Source organism: Oncorhynchus mykiss, chromosome 23, assembly GCF_057628025.1.
Source record: "Oncorhynchus mykiss isolate SJ-2025 chromosome 23, ASM5762802v1, whole genome shotgun sequence".
In the NCBI taxonomy this organism is placed as follows: Eukaryota; Metazoa; Chordata; class Actinopteri; order Salmoniformes; family Salmonidae; genus Oncorhynchus; species Oncorhynchus mykiss.
The window spans coordinates 35365195-35386672 of record NC_143044.1 but is presented as its reverse complement, the minus strand read 5'-3'; the positions used below and the strand labels follow the sequence as shown (position 1 = coordinate 35386672).

Sequence of the window (21478 nt, the reverse complement as noted above, 5' to 3'; positions counted from 1 at the left end):
CACTCCGTGTATACAGTATACTCTATATACAGTGGGGAGAACAAGTATTCGATACACCGCCGATTTTGCAGGTTCCCCTACTTACAAAGCATGTAGAGGTCTGTAATTTTTATCATAGGTACACTTCAACTATGAGAGAGGGAATCAAAAACAACAAAAAAAAATCCAGGAAATCACATTGTATGATTTTTAAGTAATTAATTAGCATTTTATTGCATGACATAAGTATTTGATACATCAGAAAAGCAGAACTTAATATTTGGTACAGAAACATTTGTTTGCAATTACAGAGATCATACGTTTCCTGTAGTTCTTGACCAGGTTTGCACACCCTGCAGCAGAGATTTTGGTCCACTCCTCCATACAGACCTTCTCCAGATCCTTCAGGTTTTGGGGCTGTCGCTGGGAAATACGGACTTTCAGCTCCCTCCAAAGATTTTCTACTGGGTTCAGGTCTGGAGACTGGCTAGGCCACTCCAGGACCTTGAGATGCTTCTTACGGAGCCACTCCTTAGTTGCCCTGGCTGTGTGTTTCGGGTCGTTGTCATGCTGGAAGACCCAGCCACGACCCATCTTAAATGCTCTTACTGAGGGAAGGAGGTTGTTGGCCAAGATCTCGGGATACATGGCCCCATCTATCCTCCACTCAATACGGTGCAGTCGTTCACCAAAGAATGATGTTTCCACCTCCATGCTTCACGGTTGGGATGGTGTTCTTGGGGTTGTACTCATCCTTCTTCCTCCAAACACAGCGAGTGGAGTTTAGACCAAAAAAAAAACTATATTTTTGTCTCAGACCACATGACCTTCTCCCATTCCTCCTCTGGATCATCCAGATGGTCATTGGCAAACTTCAGACGGTTCTGGACATGCACTGGCTTGAGCAGGGGGACCTTGCGTGCGCTGCAGGATTTTAATCCATGACGGCGTAGTGTGTTACTAATGGTTCTTTGAGACTGTGGTCCCAGCTCTCTTCAGATCATTGACCAGGTCCTGCCGTGTAGTTCTGGGCTGATCCCTCACCTTCCTCATGATCATTGATGCCCCACGAGGTGAGATCTTGCATGGAGCCCCAGACCGAGGGTGATTGACCGTCATCTTGAACTTCTTCCGTTTTCTAATAATTGCGCCAACGGTTGTTGCCTTCTCACCAAGCTGCTTGCCTATTGTCCTGTAGCCCATCCCAGCCTTGTGCAGGTCTACAATTTTATCCCTGATGTCCTTACACAGCTCTCTGGTCTTGGCCATTGTGGAGAGGTTGGAGTCTGTTTGACTGAGTGTGTGGACAGGTGTCTTTTATACAGGTAACGAGTTCAAACAGGTGCAGTTAATACATGTAATGAGTGGAGAACAGGAGGGCTTCTTAAAGAAAAACTAACAGGTCTGTGAGAGCCGGAATTCTTACTGGTTGGTAGGTGATCAAATACTTATGTCATGCCATAAAATGCAAATGAATTACTTTTAAAAAAAATCATACAATGTGATTTTCTGGATTTTTGTTTTAGATTCAGTCTCTCACAGTTGAAGTGTACCTATGATAAAAATAAAAAAAATACAGACCTCTACATGCTTTGTAAGTAGGAAAATCTGCAAAACCGGCAGTGTCGAAAACTTGTTCTCCCCACTGTATGTATTTGTCTTACTCACTTTCAAATGATAGAGAATGGTGCCAGTGCTGAGAAGATCATCATCGATGCCGATTAGGTGAGGTAGTTTGGAGTCCATGACCACGCCTATACCCTGCTTCCTCAGAGCTACAGTCTCCTCCTATATAGTAGCAGACACAGAACAGGGTAGTACTACTATTATGATAACATGTTAACCCAGCATTACGCCTATGCCCTGCTTCCTCAGAGCTACAGTCCCCTATATAGCAGGAGATTAATAGACAGGTGAGGTAAGTCCAACACTGTCGTCTCATACACACCAACATTCGAAGGTTTGGGGTCACTTAGAAATGTTCATGTTTTTGAAAAGCACATTTGTCCATTACAATATCATCAAATTGATCAGAAATACAGTGTAGACATTTATTGTTGTAAATGACTATTGTAGCTGGAAACTGATTATTTCTATGGAATATCTACATCGGCGTAGAGGCCCATTATCAGCAACCATCACTCCTGTGTTCCAATGGCACATTGTGTTAGCTAATCCAAGTTTATAATTTGAAAAGGCTAATTGATCATTAGAAAACCCTTTTGCAATTATGTTAGCACAGCTGAAAACTGTTTGTACTGATTAAAGAAGCAGTAAAACTGGCCTTAATTTTTTATTTCACCTTTATTTAACCAGGTAGGCCAGTTGAGAACAAGTTCTCATTTGCAACTGCAACCTGGCCAAGATAAAGCAAAGCAGTTCAACACATAAAACACAGAGTTACACATGGAATAAACAAAACATACAATAGACTAGTTGAGTATCTGGAGCATCAGCACAGTCACAGTCAGTTAGACACAGAATCAGACACAGTCAGGGTCAAACAGTCACAGTTTGATTACAGGCTCAAAATGGCCAAAAACAAATACATTTCTTCTGAAACTCGTCAGTCTATTCTTGTTCTGAGAAATAAAGGCTATTCCATGCGAGAAGTTCTTTCAAAAACAAGGACATTTTTAAGTGACCCCAAACTTTTGAACGGTAGTGTATGTATGATCGTACATAAGTCACACAGACAGTCATACATAGTCAAAAGACACATACAGCACACTTCTGTATATTTTAAAAGAGTTACATGGTCGCTGCACATATCATTGCATACCGCAGAAAATACACGAGTTCAGAGGCCTTGCTTTAACAAAGTTAACCATTTTCACTGTAGTGGTCAAAACGTCTTTCAAGCTGTCAGGCATTTCCTTGGCAGCAAGAGCCTCTCGGTGGATGCTGTAGTGTACCCAAGTGGCGTCAGGGAGCAACTGCTTGCACGTGCATTACCACTCCACTATTTTGTGGCTTTTGTGCCATCACAGTGCATATACCAACATCTTGACCACCCAAAGTCCATTTGATGTCACAAAGCTGTCCAGTACTTTAAAAATATCCTCCTCCTGTTGTCCTGGTTTTATAGAATTCACTGGCTTGTATGCGAAGCAGTAATTGTTTCAAAACATCTCCTGTCATGTCACTGATGCATCGTGAAACAGTGTTGTTTGATGAAGGCATTGTCTGTACAGTTTTTTGGGCCTTTTCCCCCACCATTGTCCCAGCCATATCCGCAGCAACAGGAAGAATGAAGTCCTCCACAATAGTATGGGACTTGCCTGTTCTAGCCACTTGTTAGCTCACCATATAAGACGCTTCTAGACCCTTCACATTCATGGTATCTGTTGGTTTTATACATGTCTTACTACTCAAAAGTCTTACATTTTCACTCAAAAAACTTTGTGGCTTATTTTTCAACTTGGCATGTTTTGTTTCTAAATGTCTGTGCAATAGTGAAGGTTTCATTGAGTTGAGAGATTACTTTTGCACATATAAAAAACTCACTGTGGCTGAGGAAAGGCACTACTCCTAATTTAAGTGAACCCCATATCAATGTAGTTCTCATCATATTTGCGCCTCTTCGATGGTTCAACGTCCCTGTCTGTTGTTTGGTGCTTTCCCGGGTAAGGGGGCAGTAACTCTTTGGCTGCATCAGATTCACAACTGTCAGTGTCCATACTAGCTGGGCTAACAACAAATGTAGAATTACTGATGCTAACATTGGATCTGCTCATGGAAGCAGAACTTATGTCGTCGGAACAGAATGAACAGCAGTTACGTTTGGCTACATAGTTAGTGGAATTCCCGCCAGAGACAGATATGTTTCGTATTGCATTATGTACTGTATATTATTCATTTTATTTGTGTTTCCTGTTTGGACCCCAGGAAGAGTAGACGTTGCCTTGGCAGCGATTTTGTTACTCTAAGCACACCCTCCAAACCCCATTCACCTCTTCTGAATATAAAGGTATAGCGTGCCTTCAGAAACTAACTAGGTATAGCGTGCCTTCAGAAACTACCCTTGATGTTTTCCACATTCTGTTGTGTTACAGCTTGAATTTAAAATTGATATATTGAGAGTGTCACTGGACTACACAAAATACCCCATAACGTCTAAATGGAATTATGCTTTCAGAAAAGTTAAAAAATTAATAAAAAATGAAAAGCTGAAATGTCTTGAGTCAATAAGCATTCAACCTGTGTTATGGCAAGCCTAATTAAGTTAAGGAGTAAAGATTTGCTTAAGTCACATAAGTTGCATGGACTCACTGTGTACAACATGATTTTTGAATGATTACCTGATCTCTGTACCCCACACATACAGATAATTGTAAGGTCCCTCAGTTGAGCAGTGAATTTCTAACAAAGATTCAACCAAAGACCATGGAGGTTTTCCAAGGGCACCTATTGATGGGAAAAAATAAAAATACCAAAGCAAACAGTGTAACAGTATACTAAAGATACAGGAGTCCTTCGTAACTCCGTTTTCGGAGAGGAAGGAATCTGCTCAGGGACTTCACCATGAGGCCAATGGTGACTTAAATACAGTTAGTTTTCTTCTATCACAGCCATTAAACTCTGAGGATGGAACAACATTGTTACTCCACAATACTAGGGAAAGGGGGATACCTAGTCAGTTGTACAATGCATTCAACTGAAATTTGTCTTCCGTATTTGGGGCTGCCATAATCGACATCCACGTCGGCAGCGCCCGGGGAACAGTGGGTAAACTGCCTTGCTCAGGGGCAGAAGGACAGATTTTTACCTTGTCAGCTTGGGGATTCTATCCAGAAATCTTTCAGTTACTGGCCCAATGCTCTAACTACTAGGCTAATATCCTAAATGACACTGAAAAGGAAGCCTGTACAGAATAAAAAATATTCCGTAGACATGCATCCTGTTTGTAATAAGGCACTAAACTGCCAAGAAAAAGTGGCAAAGCGTTATGTTTGGGGCAAATCCAACGTCACTGAGTACCACTTCATATTTCCAAGCATGGTGGTGGCTGGAACATGTTATGGGTATGCCCATCATCAGGAAGGACTAGGGAGTTGTTTGTATTTTTATAAAAAATAATCAGAATAGAGCTAATCACAGGCAAAATCCTAGAGGAAAACTTAGTTCAGTCTGCATTCCAACCGACACTGGGAGAAAAAAAATCCCCTTTCAGCAGGACAGTAACCTAAAACAAGGCAAAAACAAAATACACTGGAGTTCCTTCCCAAGACAACATTGAATGTTCCTGAGTAGCCAAGTTAAAACTAACTTAATACGGCTTGAAAAGCTAAGGCAAAACCTGAAAATGGTTGTCTCGCAATGATCAATAACCAACTTCAGAGAATGAAGAATTTTCCAGGTATGGAAAGCGCTTACAGACTTACCCAGAAGGACTCACAGCTTTAGTCTATCATGTATTGACTCAGGAGTGTGAATACTTGTGTAAATTAGATATTTCAGTACAAAAATGTCTAAAAACATGTTTTCACTGTCATTATGTGGTAGTGTGTAGATGGGTGAGAGAAACAAAAAGTTTGCTATTTTGAATTCAGGTTGTAACACCACAATGTGGAATAAGTCAAGGGGCAGGAATACTTTCTGAAGGCACTGCATGTTGCCCTCCTAGTAATCAAATCGTATTTGTCACATGCGCCAAATACAACCTTAAAGTGAAATGCTTACTTATAAGCCCTTTATATAACAAGTGATGTGTTTTCTCTGCGCCAAATGATCTTTCAATGCACCATCTTCCCGAGGAAAGACTGAAGGATCGGGTGAATATGAATCATTTTTTAACAATTTCATGGCCGTATCAACCATTTTCCTTTCTGAATTTTTTTTATTTATTCACACAGAAACCGCCATGTCAAACACTGACTAATAGAAGGGTTTTTAACGTCCATACGCCACACACACACACACACACACACGTCTGATTAATGCTACCCTATAGTGTGTGTGTGTGTGTGTGTGCGCGTGCGTGTGTGATGAATGCTGCCCTATAGTGCTGACATTCACATTACAGGCAGTCACACCCCCACGTTAGCCTTTGGTCGCATCAGAAACTCAAGTCAGCCTCAAATCAATGAATGTTCAGGTGGAAAAATCCATGCCGCTTGTCCAGAAATCCCTGCTAAATATGTATTTAATGCATTTTAGGTTTCTGCACGTCAGAAGAGGGTGATAAGAGGCAGGATAAATGGAATTGATCTGTGGGAAGACATTTTTAAAGCTTTAGTACAGAAAGCTACAATTCTACATTTCCATCGGCGATCTGTCTGCTTCACTGCCCACAGTATGGGAGCTGGGCTAATGTCAGGAAACTGTCCTGAGAAAGGGAGTCGACAGCCGTGTGTGTGTGTGTGTGTGTGTGTGCGTGTATATATATTCTATAATAAAAACAAACAGAATACAAGTCACCAGTGTTATGACTATTGACATTGATGAAATGGCACCAGACATTAAAAACAGAGTAGACTTCCCAACTTGGGTTCAAGGCTAAACGGCCTTTTCCTTTCAGTCAGTGGCTCCTGCTGAATAACAAACTAACTCCTTCAGTGTGTGTCTGTGTGTCTCATCTCCCAGTCCTGTCTCAGTGAAGTGACACAGTGCATTAATCTGCCAGGCTCCTCTCTTCACCTCTAATGAAGTCTGTGAAGGAACCCTTTAATTAACTACAAGCCTGGAAACACACTTCCCTGAGACAGGATGGGTAGATGAGATTCTCTTTCTTAGTCAGACCAAATCAAAGTATAGGGCCAGGCCATGCAGCATGATGCCACTCTCCATCCCTTGATTGAGGCAGGTGGTGGACGTAATTATCTTTTGGGCAGGCTTGGGCACAAACACTCACACACACACACCTCATCTATCAGCCAGGCTTGGGCAGCATTTAAACTCGCATTAAAATTTCACCCAACTGCAGATGATGGCTTTCATGCATTTGTGAGCACTTCCACTCAGAGTTTCCCTACTTCACTTTACATAAATTAAAAGTAACTCCACTGCAAGGTCAGCCCACCACCTGTCCATGAGAGCTCTGATGAGAGCTTCTATCCATCAGAGAGCTATGATGAGAAAACTAGTGAGTAAGATTTCCAATATATTTTATGAAATATGGCACAAACTTTACTTAATCCGTCAGGAGCACACACTACAACACATCAATAAAAACTCCTCCCACAGAGATAGCAGAGGGCAGAGTAGGGTAGTAGGCCATCTCAAAATGGAACAGTACTGTGGTAACTTTGGGGGATATCTCTCCAAAGAAGTTGAAATTAAGTTCACACATCACAGATATTTGCATTATAGGGTTTTATATTTAGGAGTTACAACAAAATGCTTGAGGCTTGAGAGCAAACATTGCATTATTAAAATGTCACCCAACTGCAGATGGCCTTAAAGCTAGACTCCATAATGGTGAAACTGACATGTCCGTTCGCGATATTTAAACCAAAAAGTTACTGCTAGCGCTGTTTTTTTACACCTCCGACATCATTGCACACACACACAGAACAGCAGCATATGTACTGCAACAACAAAAAATGAAAACGCTCCCCAGCTCTGCTTCGGCAACAAAACAATAATTGCCGTGGGACGGACAGTTGCGTCGTATCCCCTACATGCAGATTCCATCTTTAAATGGGTTTCTGAGCATCTCCAGACACCTAGGAGTTACCCTACTTTACTCTACATATCAAACAAACTACACAGTAGGACAGCAAAGCACCTGTCCAGCTTGCAAGAATGTCACCAGTCTGTCCAGCTCACGTACAGAAACCCATACTGAAACACTTCAATAAAAAAATCACAAGACTTCTCCATTCGGGGCAGGTCTAAGGGAAGTCGCCAAAGACATTAGAATGAAGCTCATAGATTACAGATCTAGGCATTAATGGGATTTACTGTGGACTTGATTGAAGTTAAGGGCTCAAAAACAGCAGCAACTTGAATGCTTATTGATTTCCAGTGCGAGTCAAGTCGAGTCAAGCCATCTGAAATTGAGCTCTATCGCTCATGTAAAGGTTATAGATAGAACAATCACAAAGGTCATCTCAAATGATACATCAAGGCCTAACTGCTGACAGGGTGGATACTAGAATGTCATGGAATCCCTTAATGATTAAATATAATGTAGAAATGACAGACCAAAGACAATGGCGGAATAACCGAAGACAGTCTGTGGGGATGACCCAGATGTAGTACTAAGCGAGCGATTAGTGCTTTTTGTGGTCGGTTCGACTATCAAAAACAATCATGGTTTTTCGATTTAAATTATTTGGGTAAATGCTGTAAGAGAATAAAAAATTTAAAAAACTAATGTCCCATGATGGTAGTGAATGCCCATTACTGTCCATCACTTACCAGTATTACCAGTGTTTTATTCACATTACTTTCCTAAAATATTTAATGTTGTGTATATTACATTTGTTTTATTTGAAGACTTTTCATTCCAAGTTATAATCTCATCTCTTTAGAGCTGCTGCGTATGCTCTGACAGAAATCACAATTTTGTAGTTCTTCAAAATCACTTTGATCATGTATTTTCAAGTAGAGATATCTCAGGAAGCAACAGCAGCTCTATCTAGATCTCCTCACGATCGATCACAGATTACTGTCTCTTCTGTAGCAGGCGTGCGGTCTTTTGAAACACAGACTGGACAAGTAGACACACAGAGAGCGAGACACACACACACACACAGACAGAGAGATTCATCCAACCCAAGCAAAAGTTCCGTTGGCACTGGCTCTCACGACAATATAAAACTTCCAGAAAGTAACAGTCTCCCTTTCCGCAAATCAAGAGGACAAAGCTCCTCATATTTTTTCATCATGTTCTTCATTCCAAGAGTGTGTCCCAAATGGTACCCTATTCCGTATATAGTGCACTTTTTAAACTAAAGTAGTGCACGATATAGGGGATAGGGCTACATTTGGGACGCTACCAACACTACAAGAACAGGTTTACAATCATCTGCGCCACCTCTCCCCAAACATGTGCAGGTACATCCTGCAATCTTGTGTGTGCATGCGTGAAAGGATACAGCAGGAAATGAGAACATTTTGGCATCTTTCTCCCTCCACCTCTTCCCTACTTCCCCCCAAGAGGCTGCCTTTCCCACAAACCCTGCAACCAATCTTTGATGCATCCCAAATGCCTCCCTATTTAGTGCACTACTTATGACCAGGGCCCATAGGGCTACAGTCAAAAGTGGTGTAGATAGATACCCTAGTAGTGGACTAAATTAGGAATTGGTGCCATTTGCATTCTAAATCTACCTGAGAAATGGCATTAACCTTGTGTTTACACTGCTCTCTTTCTCTAACGACGAGGAGCCTAATATGCCCCCCCCCCCCCCCATTCCTCACCGTACCCCTGGCTCCATGGTGGGAGTCTCATAGCCTTTCCCTTTCAGGGAGAAGCGAAGCAGCTCTCATCAACAGAATTAACCCGTCTCCACACACACATACTATAGACACTAATATCTCCCCTGCATTCCACACCGTACCCATGGCTCCATGGCTGGTTCTACCACTCGTCACCCTGCACAGAATTCAAAAATAGCGGAAGACAAAATGTCAAATCCATAAAGCTGTTCATCAACCACTTACCATTATGGCAACATCAGTATGCCTGCCGCTTGCCAGTACAGTGGCCTTTCAGACCGGGTGTCACAGGGTGTCGTGCTGAACGTTTAACATGGAAAAACACGGCCAGGCTTCATACCAGAGTGTGTGCGCGCTTGCGCAGTACCAGTCAAAAGTTGACACACCTACTCATTCAAGGGTTTTGTTGTGAAGAGGGCACAATAAAACCTAATCCTGCTGAGAACTGAAAACATTTGGCATGAGTCCTCAGATCCTCAAAAGGTTCTTACAGCTGCACCATCGAGAGCACCACTGGTTGCATCCCTGCCTGGTATTGCAACTTCTCGGCCTCCGACCGCAAGGCACTACAGAGGGTAGTGCGTACGGCACAGTACACCACTGGGCCAAGCTTCCTGCCATCCAGGACCTTTATACCAGGCAGTGCCAGAGGAAGGCCCTAAAAATTGTCAAAGATTCCAGCTACCCTAGTCATGAACCATTATTTTTGCTACCGCACGGCAAGCGGTCCCGGAGCACCAAGTCTAGGTCTAAGAGGCTTCTAAACAGCTTCCTCCCCCAAGACACAAGATTCCTGAACATCTAATCAAATGGCCACCCAGACTATTTGCATTGCCTTCTCTACCTCTCACAAAGACAACGGTTGGAACCAAAAATCTCAAATTTTGACTCAAAAGGACAGATTTCCACCAGTCTAATGTCCAAGTCTCTATCTTATTGATGTCCTTTAGTAGTGGTTTCCGTGCAGCAATTCAACCATGAAGGCCTGATTCACGCAGTCTCCTCTGAACTTTTGACTGGTACTGTGTGCATTCAGATGGGTCGTGTACATTCAAGAACACGGGCATTTTTACATTGTTGAAGGGAAATGCTTCCCAACTCCTGCACCCAAAGGGGTGCACATATTCCCTACCCTGGCCCCCACCCAGCCCAAATGAGAAGTTTGATGGGTCCCAAGGACCAGGATCAAGAAGCACAACTCCGAAGTATAGACAGGTATGGTAACAGATTCTTAGCGGGACCAATCCATCCACACATAATGGATGCAAATAAAATCTAAAATTAAATAAAAGGCAACAGCATCAGTAAGCCATACAAATATACAAGTCAAAAAGGAGGGTCTGTCCCTTGTATATCTATCTATAAACGGTCCACAGGTGGAATGAAATACATATTTTATACTTTAAAAAAAGGCAAAAATTTAGTATTATAGTTTTAAAAAAGTGAACAAAATCATGCAGCCTTCGACTGTGCAATGGAGGGTGGACGCTGTTCCACTCAAGAACTATACATCTTTTGGCGAGAATCAGTGGAGGCTCCTCAGTAAACCATCCTCAGTGAATTGCATAAAATGTGAAACATTTTAAAAAGTTATCCGTTTTAGATGGAACTATACTAAATATATTCACGTCATTAAATAACTGATTAAAAACACACTATTTGGCAATGTAGGTCTAAAGTAGCCTCATCAGCACTCTGTAGGGTAGCACCATGGTGTAGCCAGAGGACAGCTAGCTTCTGTCCTCCTCTGGGTACATTGACTTCAATACAAAAAACCTAGGAGGCTCATAGTTCTCACCATCTTCCATAGACGTACACAGTAATTATGACAACTCCGGAGTACATCCTCCAACCTATCAGAGCTCCTGCAGAGAACAAAGGATCAGAGAAGGAATCTAGTAATGAAAAGCACAAGCTACAGCCAGCTAGCACTACAGTGCATAACATGTGGTTTGAAGTTGATTCAGAGAAAGACAATAGTTTAACAAATTAATTTCTTCTGGAATTAAGAAGCAAGAGAGCGAGCTCGCTATATGTGTTTGTATTTTTTTTTTAACTTTCACTTAGCTAGCAACGCAGCTAGCTAGTTTAGCCTACTCATAACACCCGGTTCAAAACAAAGAGGGATGCTATGTTAGCTAGCTGGCTAATTTATTGTCACCAGGGCCCGCAATTGTAACTGCTAACATGCTTGCTGTACACAGTAGTGCATTATTGGGTTACAGCTGTTGTATTGTGCACTGAAGTCAACAAGCAAAGAGGAAAGGTGAGAGGAAGAGCGAGCATAGACGGAAGAAGGAATTATATATACAATGAGCAAAGTGATGCGGTTTATATGTGGCTGCTAGTTATGTGTAATCAAGGGTGTGTACGTAACAGTATAAATTTAGTCCGTCCCCTCGCCCCTACCTGGGCTCCAACCAGGGACCCTCTGCACACATAGACAACTGACACCCACGAAGCATCGTTACCCATCGCTCCATAAAAGTCGCGGCCCTTGCAGAGCAAGGGGAACCACTACTTCAAGGTCTCAGAGCAAGTGACGTCACCAATTGAAACGCTATTAGCGCGCACCACAGCAAACTAGCTAGCCATTTCACATTGGTTACATGTACAGCTGTCTGTGACTAGGTGAAAAAAAACTTTCATACCATAACCACTACACCAAGCCTACATTGTTTTCACCATTTTAACGTCAGTCAACATGGCTACTAGAACTAATGCATTGACCAAATCATGCCGTAAATTAATAAAACCAAAAGCTTACTTTGACTTGGAAGAGTTCCAGTGTTGGATAGCCAAAGCCAGCTTGCTAAAATAGCATCCCTCTCTGTTTGAACCTGGTGTTTGAGTAGGCTAAACTAGCTAGCTGCATTGCAAGCTAAGTGAAATGTATGTTTACATACTCCTTAGCCAAATACATTTAAACTCTGTTTTTCACAATTCCTGACATTTAATCCTAGTAAAATTACCTGTCTTTGGTCAGTTCGGATCACCACTTTATTTTAAGAATGTGAAATGTCAGAATAATACTAGACAGAATGATTTATTTCAGCTTTTATTTCTTTCACCACATTCAGTGGGTCAGAAGATTACATACACTCAAATTAGTATTTGGTAGCATTGCCTTTAAATTGTTTAACTTGGGTCAAATGTTTTGGGTAGCCTTCCACAAGCTTCCCACAATAAGTTGGGTGAATTTTGGCCCATTCCTCCTGGACAGCTGGTGTAACTGAGCCAGGTTTGTAGGCCTCCTTGCTCGCACATATTTTTTTCAGTTGTGCCCACACATTTTCTCTCTTGGAGCTTTGTGATGGCTACTCCAATACCTTTACTTTGTTGTCCTTAAGCCATTTTGCCACAACTTCGGAAGTATGCCTGTGGTCATTGTCCATTTGGAAGTCCCATTTGCGACCAAGCTTCAACTTCCTGACTGATTTCTTGAGATGTTGCTTCAATATATCCACCTAATTTTCCTCCCTCATGTTGCCATCTATTTTGTGATGTTCACCAGTCCCTCCTGCAGCAAAGCACCCTCGCAACATGCTGCTGCCACACCTGTGCTTCACGGTTGAGGTGGTGTTCTTCTGTTTGCAAGCCTCCCCCTTTTTCCTCCAAACATAACGATGGTCATTATGGCCAAACAGTTCTATTTTTGTTTCATCAGACCAGAGGACATTTCTCCAAAAACTACAATCTCTGTCCCAATGTGCAGTTGCAGACCGTAGTCTGGATTTTCTATGGCGGTTTTGGAGCAGTGGCTTCTTCCTTGCTGAGCGGCCTTTCAGGTTATGTCGATATAGGACTCGTTTTACTGTGGATTTAGATACTTTTGTACCCGTTTCCTCCAGCATCTTCACAAGGTCCTTTGCTGTTGTTCTGGGATTGATTTGCACTTTTCGCACCAAAGTACATTTATCTCTAGGAGACAGAAAGCGTCTCCTTCCTGAGCGGTATGACGGCTGCGTGGTCCCATGGTGTTTATACTTGCGTACTATTGTTTGTACAGATGAACGTGGTACTTTCAGGCGTTTGGAAATTGCTCCCAAGGATGAACAAGACTTGTGGTCAACAATTATTTTTCTGAGGTCTTGGCTGATTTCTTTTGATTTTCCCATGATGTCAAGCAAAGAGGCACTGAGTTTGAAGGTAGGCCTCTAAATACATCCACTGGTTCACCTCCAATTGACTCAAATTATGTCAATTAGCCTATCAGAAGCTTCTAAAGCCATGACATAATTATCTAGAATTTTCCAAGCTATTTATAGGCACAGTCAACTTAGTATATGTAAAACTTCTGACCCACTGGAATTGTGATACAGTGATTTATAAGTGAAATCTGTCTGTAAACAATTGTTGGAAAAGATACTTGTGCCATGCACAAAGTAGATGCCCTAACTGTCTTGCCAAAACTATAGTTTGTTAACAAGAAATGTGTGGAGTGGTTGAGGAGCCTCCACTGGTTTATACCCAATATTTTCAAACCTTAGAGTATGACCCTCTCTGTTTGAGGGTCATGTTCCCCATGTGGGGAACAAACACCATCTAGGACTAGTCCATGTAGACACTGTAGGCCTAAACAAGAGCTAGTTGAGAAGTTGAACCAATTTCAATGTGAAATTAAATTGAGTCATGTTCAACTCTTCTCAGCTGGGCCAAGTCCATGTGAGAAACTTAACTGCTTTTCCTTGATTCCTCACCTTTTCAAAATCCATTGATTGAGAAGGTCAGAGGTCTCTCCCCTCTGAACTTCTCATCCAATGGATTTTGAGCAGGAGACGAGAGGAATCAAGGAAATGCAATTGAGATTCAAATGGAGTGGCTGCGCGACCTGTGTTTTCCCCACCCCCTAGAACGCTTTTTCCAACTTTTGCCTCAAAGCCTGTCAACTCTGTGAAGCTGAAGTGAACATCAACTAACTGGGCCTGAGTAGCATCAACTAAAACTCTGGGTTTGCACACTTAAGTGTGAAGACTGAAATTCTCTCCCACTCTCTCTCCGGCACACTGATGAGCCATATGGGATGTAGAGAGAGTAAGCAATTAGGCATGTCTGATGAGTTTCCTCTTCTCTCCCTCACTCTTATCCCAGTGTCAGATGTTGACTTCAGGACCATTTAAGCAGCTATAATGTCAGCTGGATGCCATTTAAGCTAAATAGTTGGAAAATGAAATAGCAACACCATGTTGAGGTTCAGCAGAGCAACACTGACACCCGCTGGTAGGATACAGGAACTATAAGCGGCAGTTACATGGGACGGAACGAGGAAGAAAGGGAAATGCTGGTTAGACTGTTTTGTAAACAGGCAACTGGAATGTAGGAAAACCTGCAACTAACTCCATATTGGTTTGCTTTATGACCATTTCTAAGTATTCCAGTATACAGACATACACACACAGTCAAAAGTTTGGAGACCTCCTTATTCCAGGGTTTCACTTTATTTGTACTATTTTCTACATTGTAGAATAATAGTGAAGACATCAAAACTATGAAATAACACATATGGATTCATGTAGTAACCAAAAAAAGGGTTAACAAGTCCAAATATTATTTATATTTAAGATTCTTCAAAGTAACCCCCCTTTGCACGTTTGGCATTCTCTCAACCAGCTTCATGACGTCACCTGAAATGCATTTCAATGAACACGTGTCCCAATTAACACGTGTCCCTTGTTAAAAGTCTGTAGAATATAATGCCAACCAGTTGCGTTGTGACAAGGTATGGGTGGCATGCAGAAGATAGAGCTATTTGGTAAAGTCCATATTATGGCCAGAACAGCTCAAATAAGTGAAGAACGACAGTCCATCAGTACTTTATGACATGAAGGTCAGTCGATATGGAATATTTCAAGAACTCTGAAAGTTTTTTCAAGTGCTATGATGAAACAGGCTCTTATGAGGACCCCACAGGAATGGAACACCCAAGGTTACCTCTGATGCAGACGATTAGAGTTATCAGCCTGAGAAAATACAGCCCAAATAAATACTTCAACTAACAGACACATCAACTGTTCAGAGAATCAGGCCCTCATGGTCAAATTGCTGTAAAGAAATCACTACTAAAGGACACCAATAAGAAGAGACTTGCTTTCTTTGGCCAAGAAACATGAGCAATGGACATTTGAACTGTGGAAAATGTATTGTTTGGTCTGGAGTCCAAATGTGATATTTTTGTTCCCAACTGCTGTGTCTTTGTGAGACGCGGTGTGGGTGAACGGATGATTTCCGCATGTGTATTTCCTACCGTAAAACATTGACGAAGAGGTGTTATGATGTGGTGGTTCTTTGCTGGTGACACAGTCTGATTTATTTTGACTTCAAGGCACACATAACCAGCATGGCTACCACAGCATTCTGCAGCGATACACCATCCCATATGGTTTGTTCTTAGTGGGAGTATCATTTGTTTTTCAACAGGACAATGACCCAACACACCTCCAGGCCGTGTAAGGGCTATTTTACCAAGTAGAGTGATGGAGTGCTGCATCAGATGACCTGGCCTCCACCAAATCGAGATGGTTTGGGATGAGTCGGACCGCAGAGTGAATGAAAAGTGCTCAGCATATGTGGGAATTCCTTCAAGACTGTTGGAAAACCATTCCTGGTGAAGCAGGTTGAGAGAATGCCAAGAGTGTGCAAAGCTGTCATCAAGGCAAAGGGTGGCTACTTTGATTTGTTTAACACTTTTTTGGTTCATACATGATTCCATATGTGTCATTCCATAGTTTTGATGTCTTCACTATTATTCTACAATGTAGAAAATAGTAAAAATAAAGAGAAACCCTTGAATGTATAGGTGTTCTAAAAAAACTTTAGACCGGTTGTGTATATACAACATTAGGAGCATCGTCCTAATATTGAGTTGCACAACCCCCCTCCTCCCCTTTTGCCCTCAATTCGTCGGGGCATGGACTCTACAAGGTGTCAAAAGCATTCCACAGGGATGCTGGCCCATGTTCACTCCAATGTTTCCCACTGTTGTGTCAACTTGGCAGGATTTGGCATTGGTCCTCAAAAGGTTCTACAGCTGCACCATCAAGAGCATCCCGACTGGTTGCATCACTGCCTGGTATGGCAACTGCTCGGCCTCCGACCGCAAGTCACTACAGAGGGTAGTGCGTACGACCCAGTACACCACTGGGACCAAGCTTCCTGCCATCCAGGACCTCTACACCAGAGGAAGGTCCTAAAAATTGTCAAAGACTCCAGCCACCCTAGTCATACTGTTCTTTCTGCTACCGCACGGCAAGCAGTACCGGAGCGCCAGGTCTAGGTCACAGAGGCTTCGAAACAGCTTCTACCCCAAAATCCATAAGACTCCTGAACATCTAAATCAAATGGCTTCCCAGAATATTTGCATTGCCCCACCCCCCCCCCTCTCTTTTTTTACACCGCTGCTACTCTGTTATCATCGATGCATAGTCACTTTAATAACTCTACCTACAAGTACATATTACCTTAATTAACCTGTTGAGCATGAAAAACCGAGCAACCTTGCAGTTCTGGACACAAACCGGTGTGCCTGGCACCTACTACCATACCCTGTTCAAAGGCACTTAAATATTTTGTCTTTCCCATTCAACCTCTTAATGGCACCAATACACAATCCATGTCTCAATTGTCTCAAGGCTTAAAAATGCTTCTTTAACCTGTCTCCTCCCCTTTATCTATACTGATTGAAGTGGGTAAACTAACAGACCCAATCGAAGGGCTGATCGTTAAGAAGACAAAAGGGTACATGGACGAGCAAGTTTTAGTATTAAATCAAGTGGCCAGTGTGGCTTAGTGCAATTGTATTATAACAATCTTGCAAAATCCCCCAAACAAAGTTTACTTACAAAATACCCCAACTTTAATTTCCAAACAATTTGGTTCTTGTTTCCAAGCAACATTATTTAGTTCATAATCAGCATAGCTAGCTAATCTGTCCACGACAGAAGAACTAATAAGCAGAAAACAAAATGTTCATTTACTGGAAAAGTAGAAAATACTCCACCAAAGTCCTGCTACATCAAGTGATTATACTGAGTACCAACCAACTCATTTCCATACACCAGACAGCACTATGAAGCCTGCTGAGCCTCTGTTACCACATCCCAAATGGCACCCTATTCCCTATACAGTGCACTACTTTTGACCAGAGCCCTATAAAGGGAATAGGGTGCCATTTGGGATAGAGGTTCTGAGTTGACAGAACCAACAGCAAATTGGTCCCTGGATATTTAAGAACTTTTTTGTAATCTTATTTGGCTGCCACACAAACAAGAGATGATTCTAGCAACATAATTGTGTGAGATGAGAAGCCAGGCAGCCAAGACTAAGAATGAGTCCCAAATGTCACCCTACCCTTTTGACCAAAAGTAGTACACTATAAAGAGAATAGGTTTCATTTGGGATACAGAATAAAATATAAATAGTGCTTATACATGTCAAATGCCTATGGCCTTCTGAGGGAGCCGTGGATCTAGACAGACGGTCAGACGGAGCCCAAAGCTCAGACACTGACACACAGCCATCTTTTTCAACTGATCTACTGGGAGAAGTGTACGCACGCGCATGTGTCTGAGAAAGTGTGACCGATAATCACACAAATGGAGAGAAAAAAGGTTCAAATGTCTTACTGTTCACTAGGTTTACACAGTGACTGACATTCCAGTGCCCAAGACTCATTCTACATTCCAGCATACCCCAGATGCTAGAAAATTAGTACATGATATCATCATCTATCTAGTGGAGAGCCTTTGTTGCTGACCTATGAGTCAGCCAATGCATTAACCAATATGCCAGTGATGGGGATGAGTGAGAGAGAGCATCTCTCATCTAGCGTAAATTGTATGAGTCAAAGAAAATGTTGTACGAAGGTTTAGATCCAAAACAGTAACAGAGGAAGGATTGCCAACTGCATCACCACCATCTGGCATCACTATCATCAAACCATCATCGAACTGAAGTGGGTTGCCAGCAGAAACACCAGTCTTCACCATGAGTGGGCATACTCCTTCCACCAAAAAAAGGAAAATTCAAAAAAGCTACAATGGCATTTTGTTTTATTAATCTCCATAATTGTTCAGGGCCACAATGGAAATGTGTTTGACTTGGTCATCATCATTTGAAATCCATTGCGTCCACATGTGTGGTTGTAGCATTTCTCAATTGTCAAAGAAATTGTACAAAAATAAATGATTAACTGATATATTTGCATACCTTGAGAATGTTCTGGGTCTCCCCCCACTTGTTGGTCCACTCCCTGGTCAGTTCTAACACCTGTGGGAGAGCACAGAAGGGTTTACTACAAAGCAGGATAAATGAGTTAGCGGTCTAACTTTAATAAACAACCAGAAATAACTGTTGATTTTCTAATTAAAAAAGCTAAACGTATGCATTTCCAGTTGTTGAGAACAGATCTGTAGTCACAAAACATTGACATACAACATTTCATATTTGCAGAGAAACACATTCAGTGTTACATATACATATTACACACACACACACTTTAAAAATCGGCCGATTAATCGGTATCAGGGTTTTTGTCCTCCAATAATCGGTATCGGCGTTGAAAAATCATAAAATCGGTCGACCTCTAGTACATTCCACTAGGTACTGGCAGACACAATAGGCTACAGTGAATGTACCCAGCTTTAGAATGTGTATGACGATCCCAGCAGGAATAGAACCCAAGACCTTAGGAGTCACACTGACAAACATACACAAGTCAACCCAGGAACACTTCGTGTAGGCCTGAAAAGTGCACTCACTTTGACCTCATTCTTGTGAAGTTTCTCCTCCACCTTCAGTGTCTTGGAGAGATCCTGAGGAGAAAGGAGAGCCTGGCGAGGGAGAGAGGCCATACTGTATGAGCATTGTACTTCAACATACCCTTACATAATCTCCCACACACACACACACACACCTGGTTGCTTTGCTGGAGAGTCACATGTACAGATATTAGCCAAATGCTTTAACATACACACCCACCCTCCCCATCTACCTGGTTGTTCTTCTCCACTAGACGTTTCAGTCTGACAATCTCCTCCTGCAGTTTTCTGATGACTGTAACACTGCTGTCCTCGTTGACTGTCGGCTTGTTGAAGATGTTCTTAGCTCTGTTAGCATAGTGCAGCGTGCTCAGTGTCTCACTGTAGTTCACGTCAGCGGGTGAAAGAGCTGGGCGGGAACATTGACAGAAACACATCGCTTACTAAAAATCCCCTGTACAGGAGTTAAAGCAAATGATAATCCCATGACTGAAGCGTAAGACAATCTCAGATCAACTGTCTGGGGCCAAGTTAACAGTAGAAACACCACAAAAATCTGACCGTTTTCAATTTAGTAATTTTAATAACTTAATTTCAATAAAAACATACCTGTCCCTGACTTTTCCTAAATGTGTATTTTAGTAGTAGTAGTACTTTGAGATAAATACCCCAAAAATACAAAAACTTTTAGCATTTCTACCTCAAAATGACTGTATGCATATTAACAGTAAAAGAGCCAGGCGTCCACAAGTAACAATAGACCAGTTAAATAAATCCATTTAAAATATATCACAAATAAATGAAATAATATCTGGTTAAGGAAGGTCATAGATTTTTGTTTTCTTTAAATGATATTAAGACAATTTTATACCCATCAGACCACTGTCAATTTAATCTTGTCTTTAGGCTACATCTAATGTGTGTGAATTTAGTTTCAATATAGTTTAGGCGCAGTTTGGGTCAGGCATTAGCTGGGCAGACAACTACTGTCTTACAAGCAGAAAATACATTATCATCTTATTTTAGTATTCACTTATGCGCTTCTGGATCAATCAATACATTTTCTGTCTGATTACAATTTACATATATGTTTCATATATGACATATTTTAAACCTAAAAAATAGATTAATTTCACTATTTATTCTGGAATATTTACACAGTTGAAATATCAACAGTCAGGATGGCCATTCTAGTAGTTTAGGAAATCCGACACGCCGAGTGTTAACCTTCCCTTTCATGTAAAGAAAAAGTAATAACCATCATGTATTAAATTAGACTAATTCCAGTCCTTTTCAATATACATCTCCCCCCCCCCCCCAAAAAAACGAAATCAAATTGTAAATATCAATATAACGTAAATCTGTCGCAAAGAAGGATAACTAACTCGAGCCTGTATTTAATCAGCATCTGTGCTGTAATACCAAAGGAATACCCAAAGGAATACTATGAATATTCCCCACCAAATAGGTTACATTACTAGTTCCCCCTTATCAACATGTAAAGACGTCGCTTAGCGGCTTGGTGGAGGGAACAAAGAATGTGTTACACGGTGTAGTGTCAGAGGTAGGAATTAGATCAGTGGAATTCAAACTTTTTCAGTAGGGACACCATTTATTTCATGACCTCAACCCTTAATCTAATGGCAACCTTTAAAATCAGTACATTTCTATTTTTACATCAACAAGAACAATAACCTTCAATTCATTACATTTTCATCAAAATCAAGTCATCCAATAATTATATTTAACCAATGTTATTTTTCAATGTATTATTCTCAAAAAGTCTATATTGTCCATTATAATAATATGTACTCTTACTTATTTTTATAATTTTCTTAAATATAGGATTGTGACACCAATTTGAATACCACTGACTAAGATCAACCATACTTGCTATCATGATGGTCTTGGAGTTTCCTCCCAGGCTGTCTTTCAGGAGCCAGGTCAGAACAGAATCTCTGTAGGGGATGAAGAGCTGCTTCTTCCTTTTTCCCTTGTGGGAGCCCCCTCTATCTCCTCCTCCAGCCATACACAGACACAGAGCGGGAGACAGAGAAAAAGCCTGGTCAGAACAGTCTCTGTAGGGGATAAACAGCTACTTCCTCCTCTTCCCATGGTCTGGGACTGAGAGGCTTCACTTACTCCCTAATGCTCCAATTATATCAGCTAGGAGGACACACGCAGACAGAAAGAGGGGTTAGGACAAAGTCTTTATAGGGGGACAAAGAGCTGCTTTTTCCTCTTGGTAACCCCTCCAACTCCTCCTCCATGTAGAGACACACACAACACTGAAATAGAAAATTACACAAAAACATCCTCTCCAAAGCCAACTACAAAAGCATGTAAGAATATGCCAC

General features: G+C 41.6%; 1 protein-coding gene across 4 annotated transcripts in view; it reads right to left on the bottom strand.

The window, feature by feature from the left end:
* The window catches only part of LOC110502827 (uncharacterized), a 79907-nt gene that overhangs the window by 34594 nt on the left and 23835 nt on the right, over nt 1-21478 (bottom strand). For 2 of the 4 annotated variants that reach the window (XM_090217383.1, XM_090217386.1), the window contains 5 exons: nt 21012-21137; nt 19355-19530; nt 19122-19193; nt 18571-18630; nt 1648-1767 (listed from right to left, as the gene is read on the bottom strand). In XM_090217383.1, the coding sequence (XP_090073509.1) occupies nt 1648-1767; nt 18571-18630; nt 19122-19193; nt 19355-19530; nt 21012-21137 (554 nt within the window). Of the gene's footprint in view, nt 1-1647; nt 1768-18570; nt 18631-19121; nt 19194-19354; nt 19531-21011; nt 21141-21478 lie in introns of all 4 variants that reach the window. The other 2 variants (XM_090217384.1, XM_090217385.1) reach the window with 1 other exon arrangement.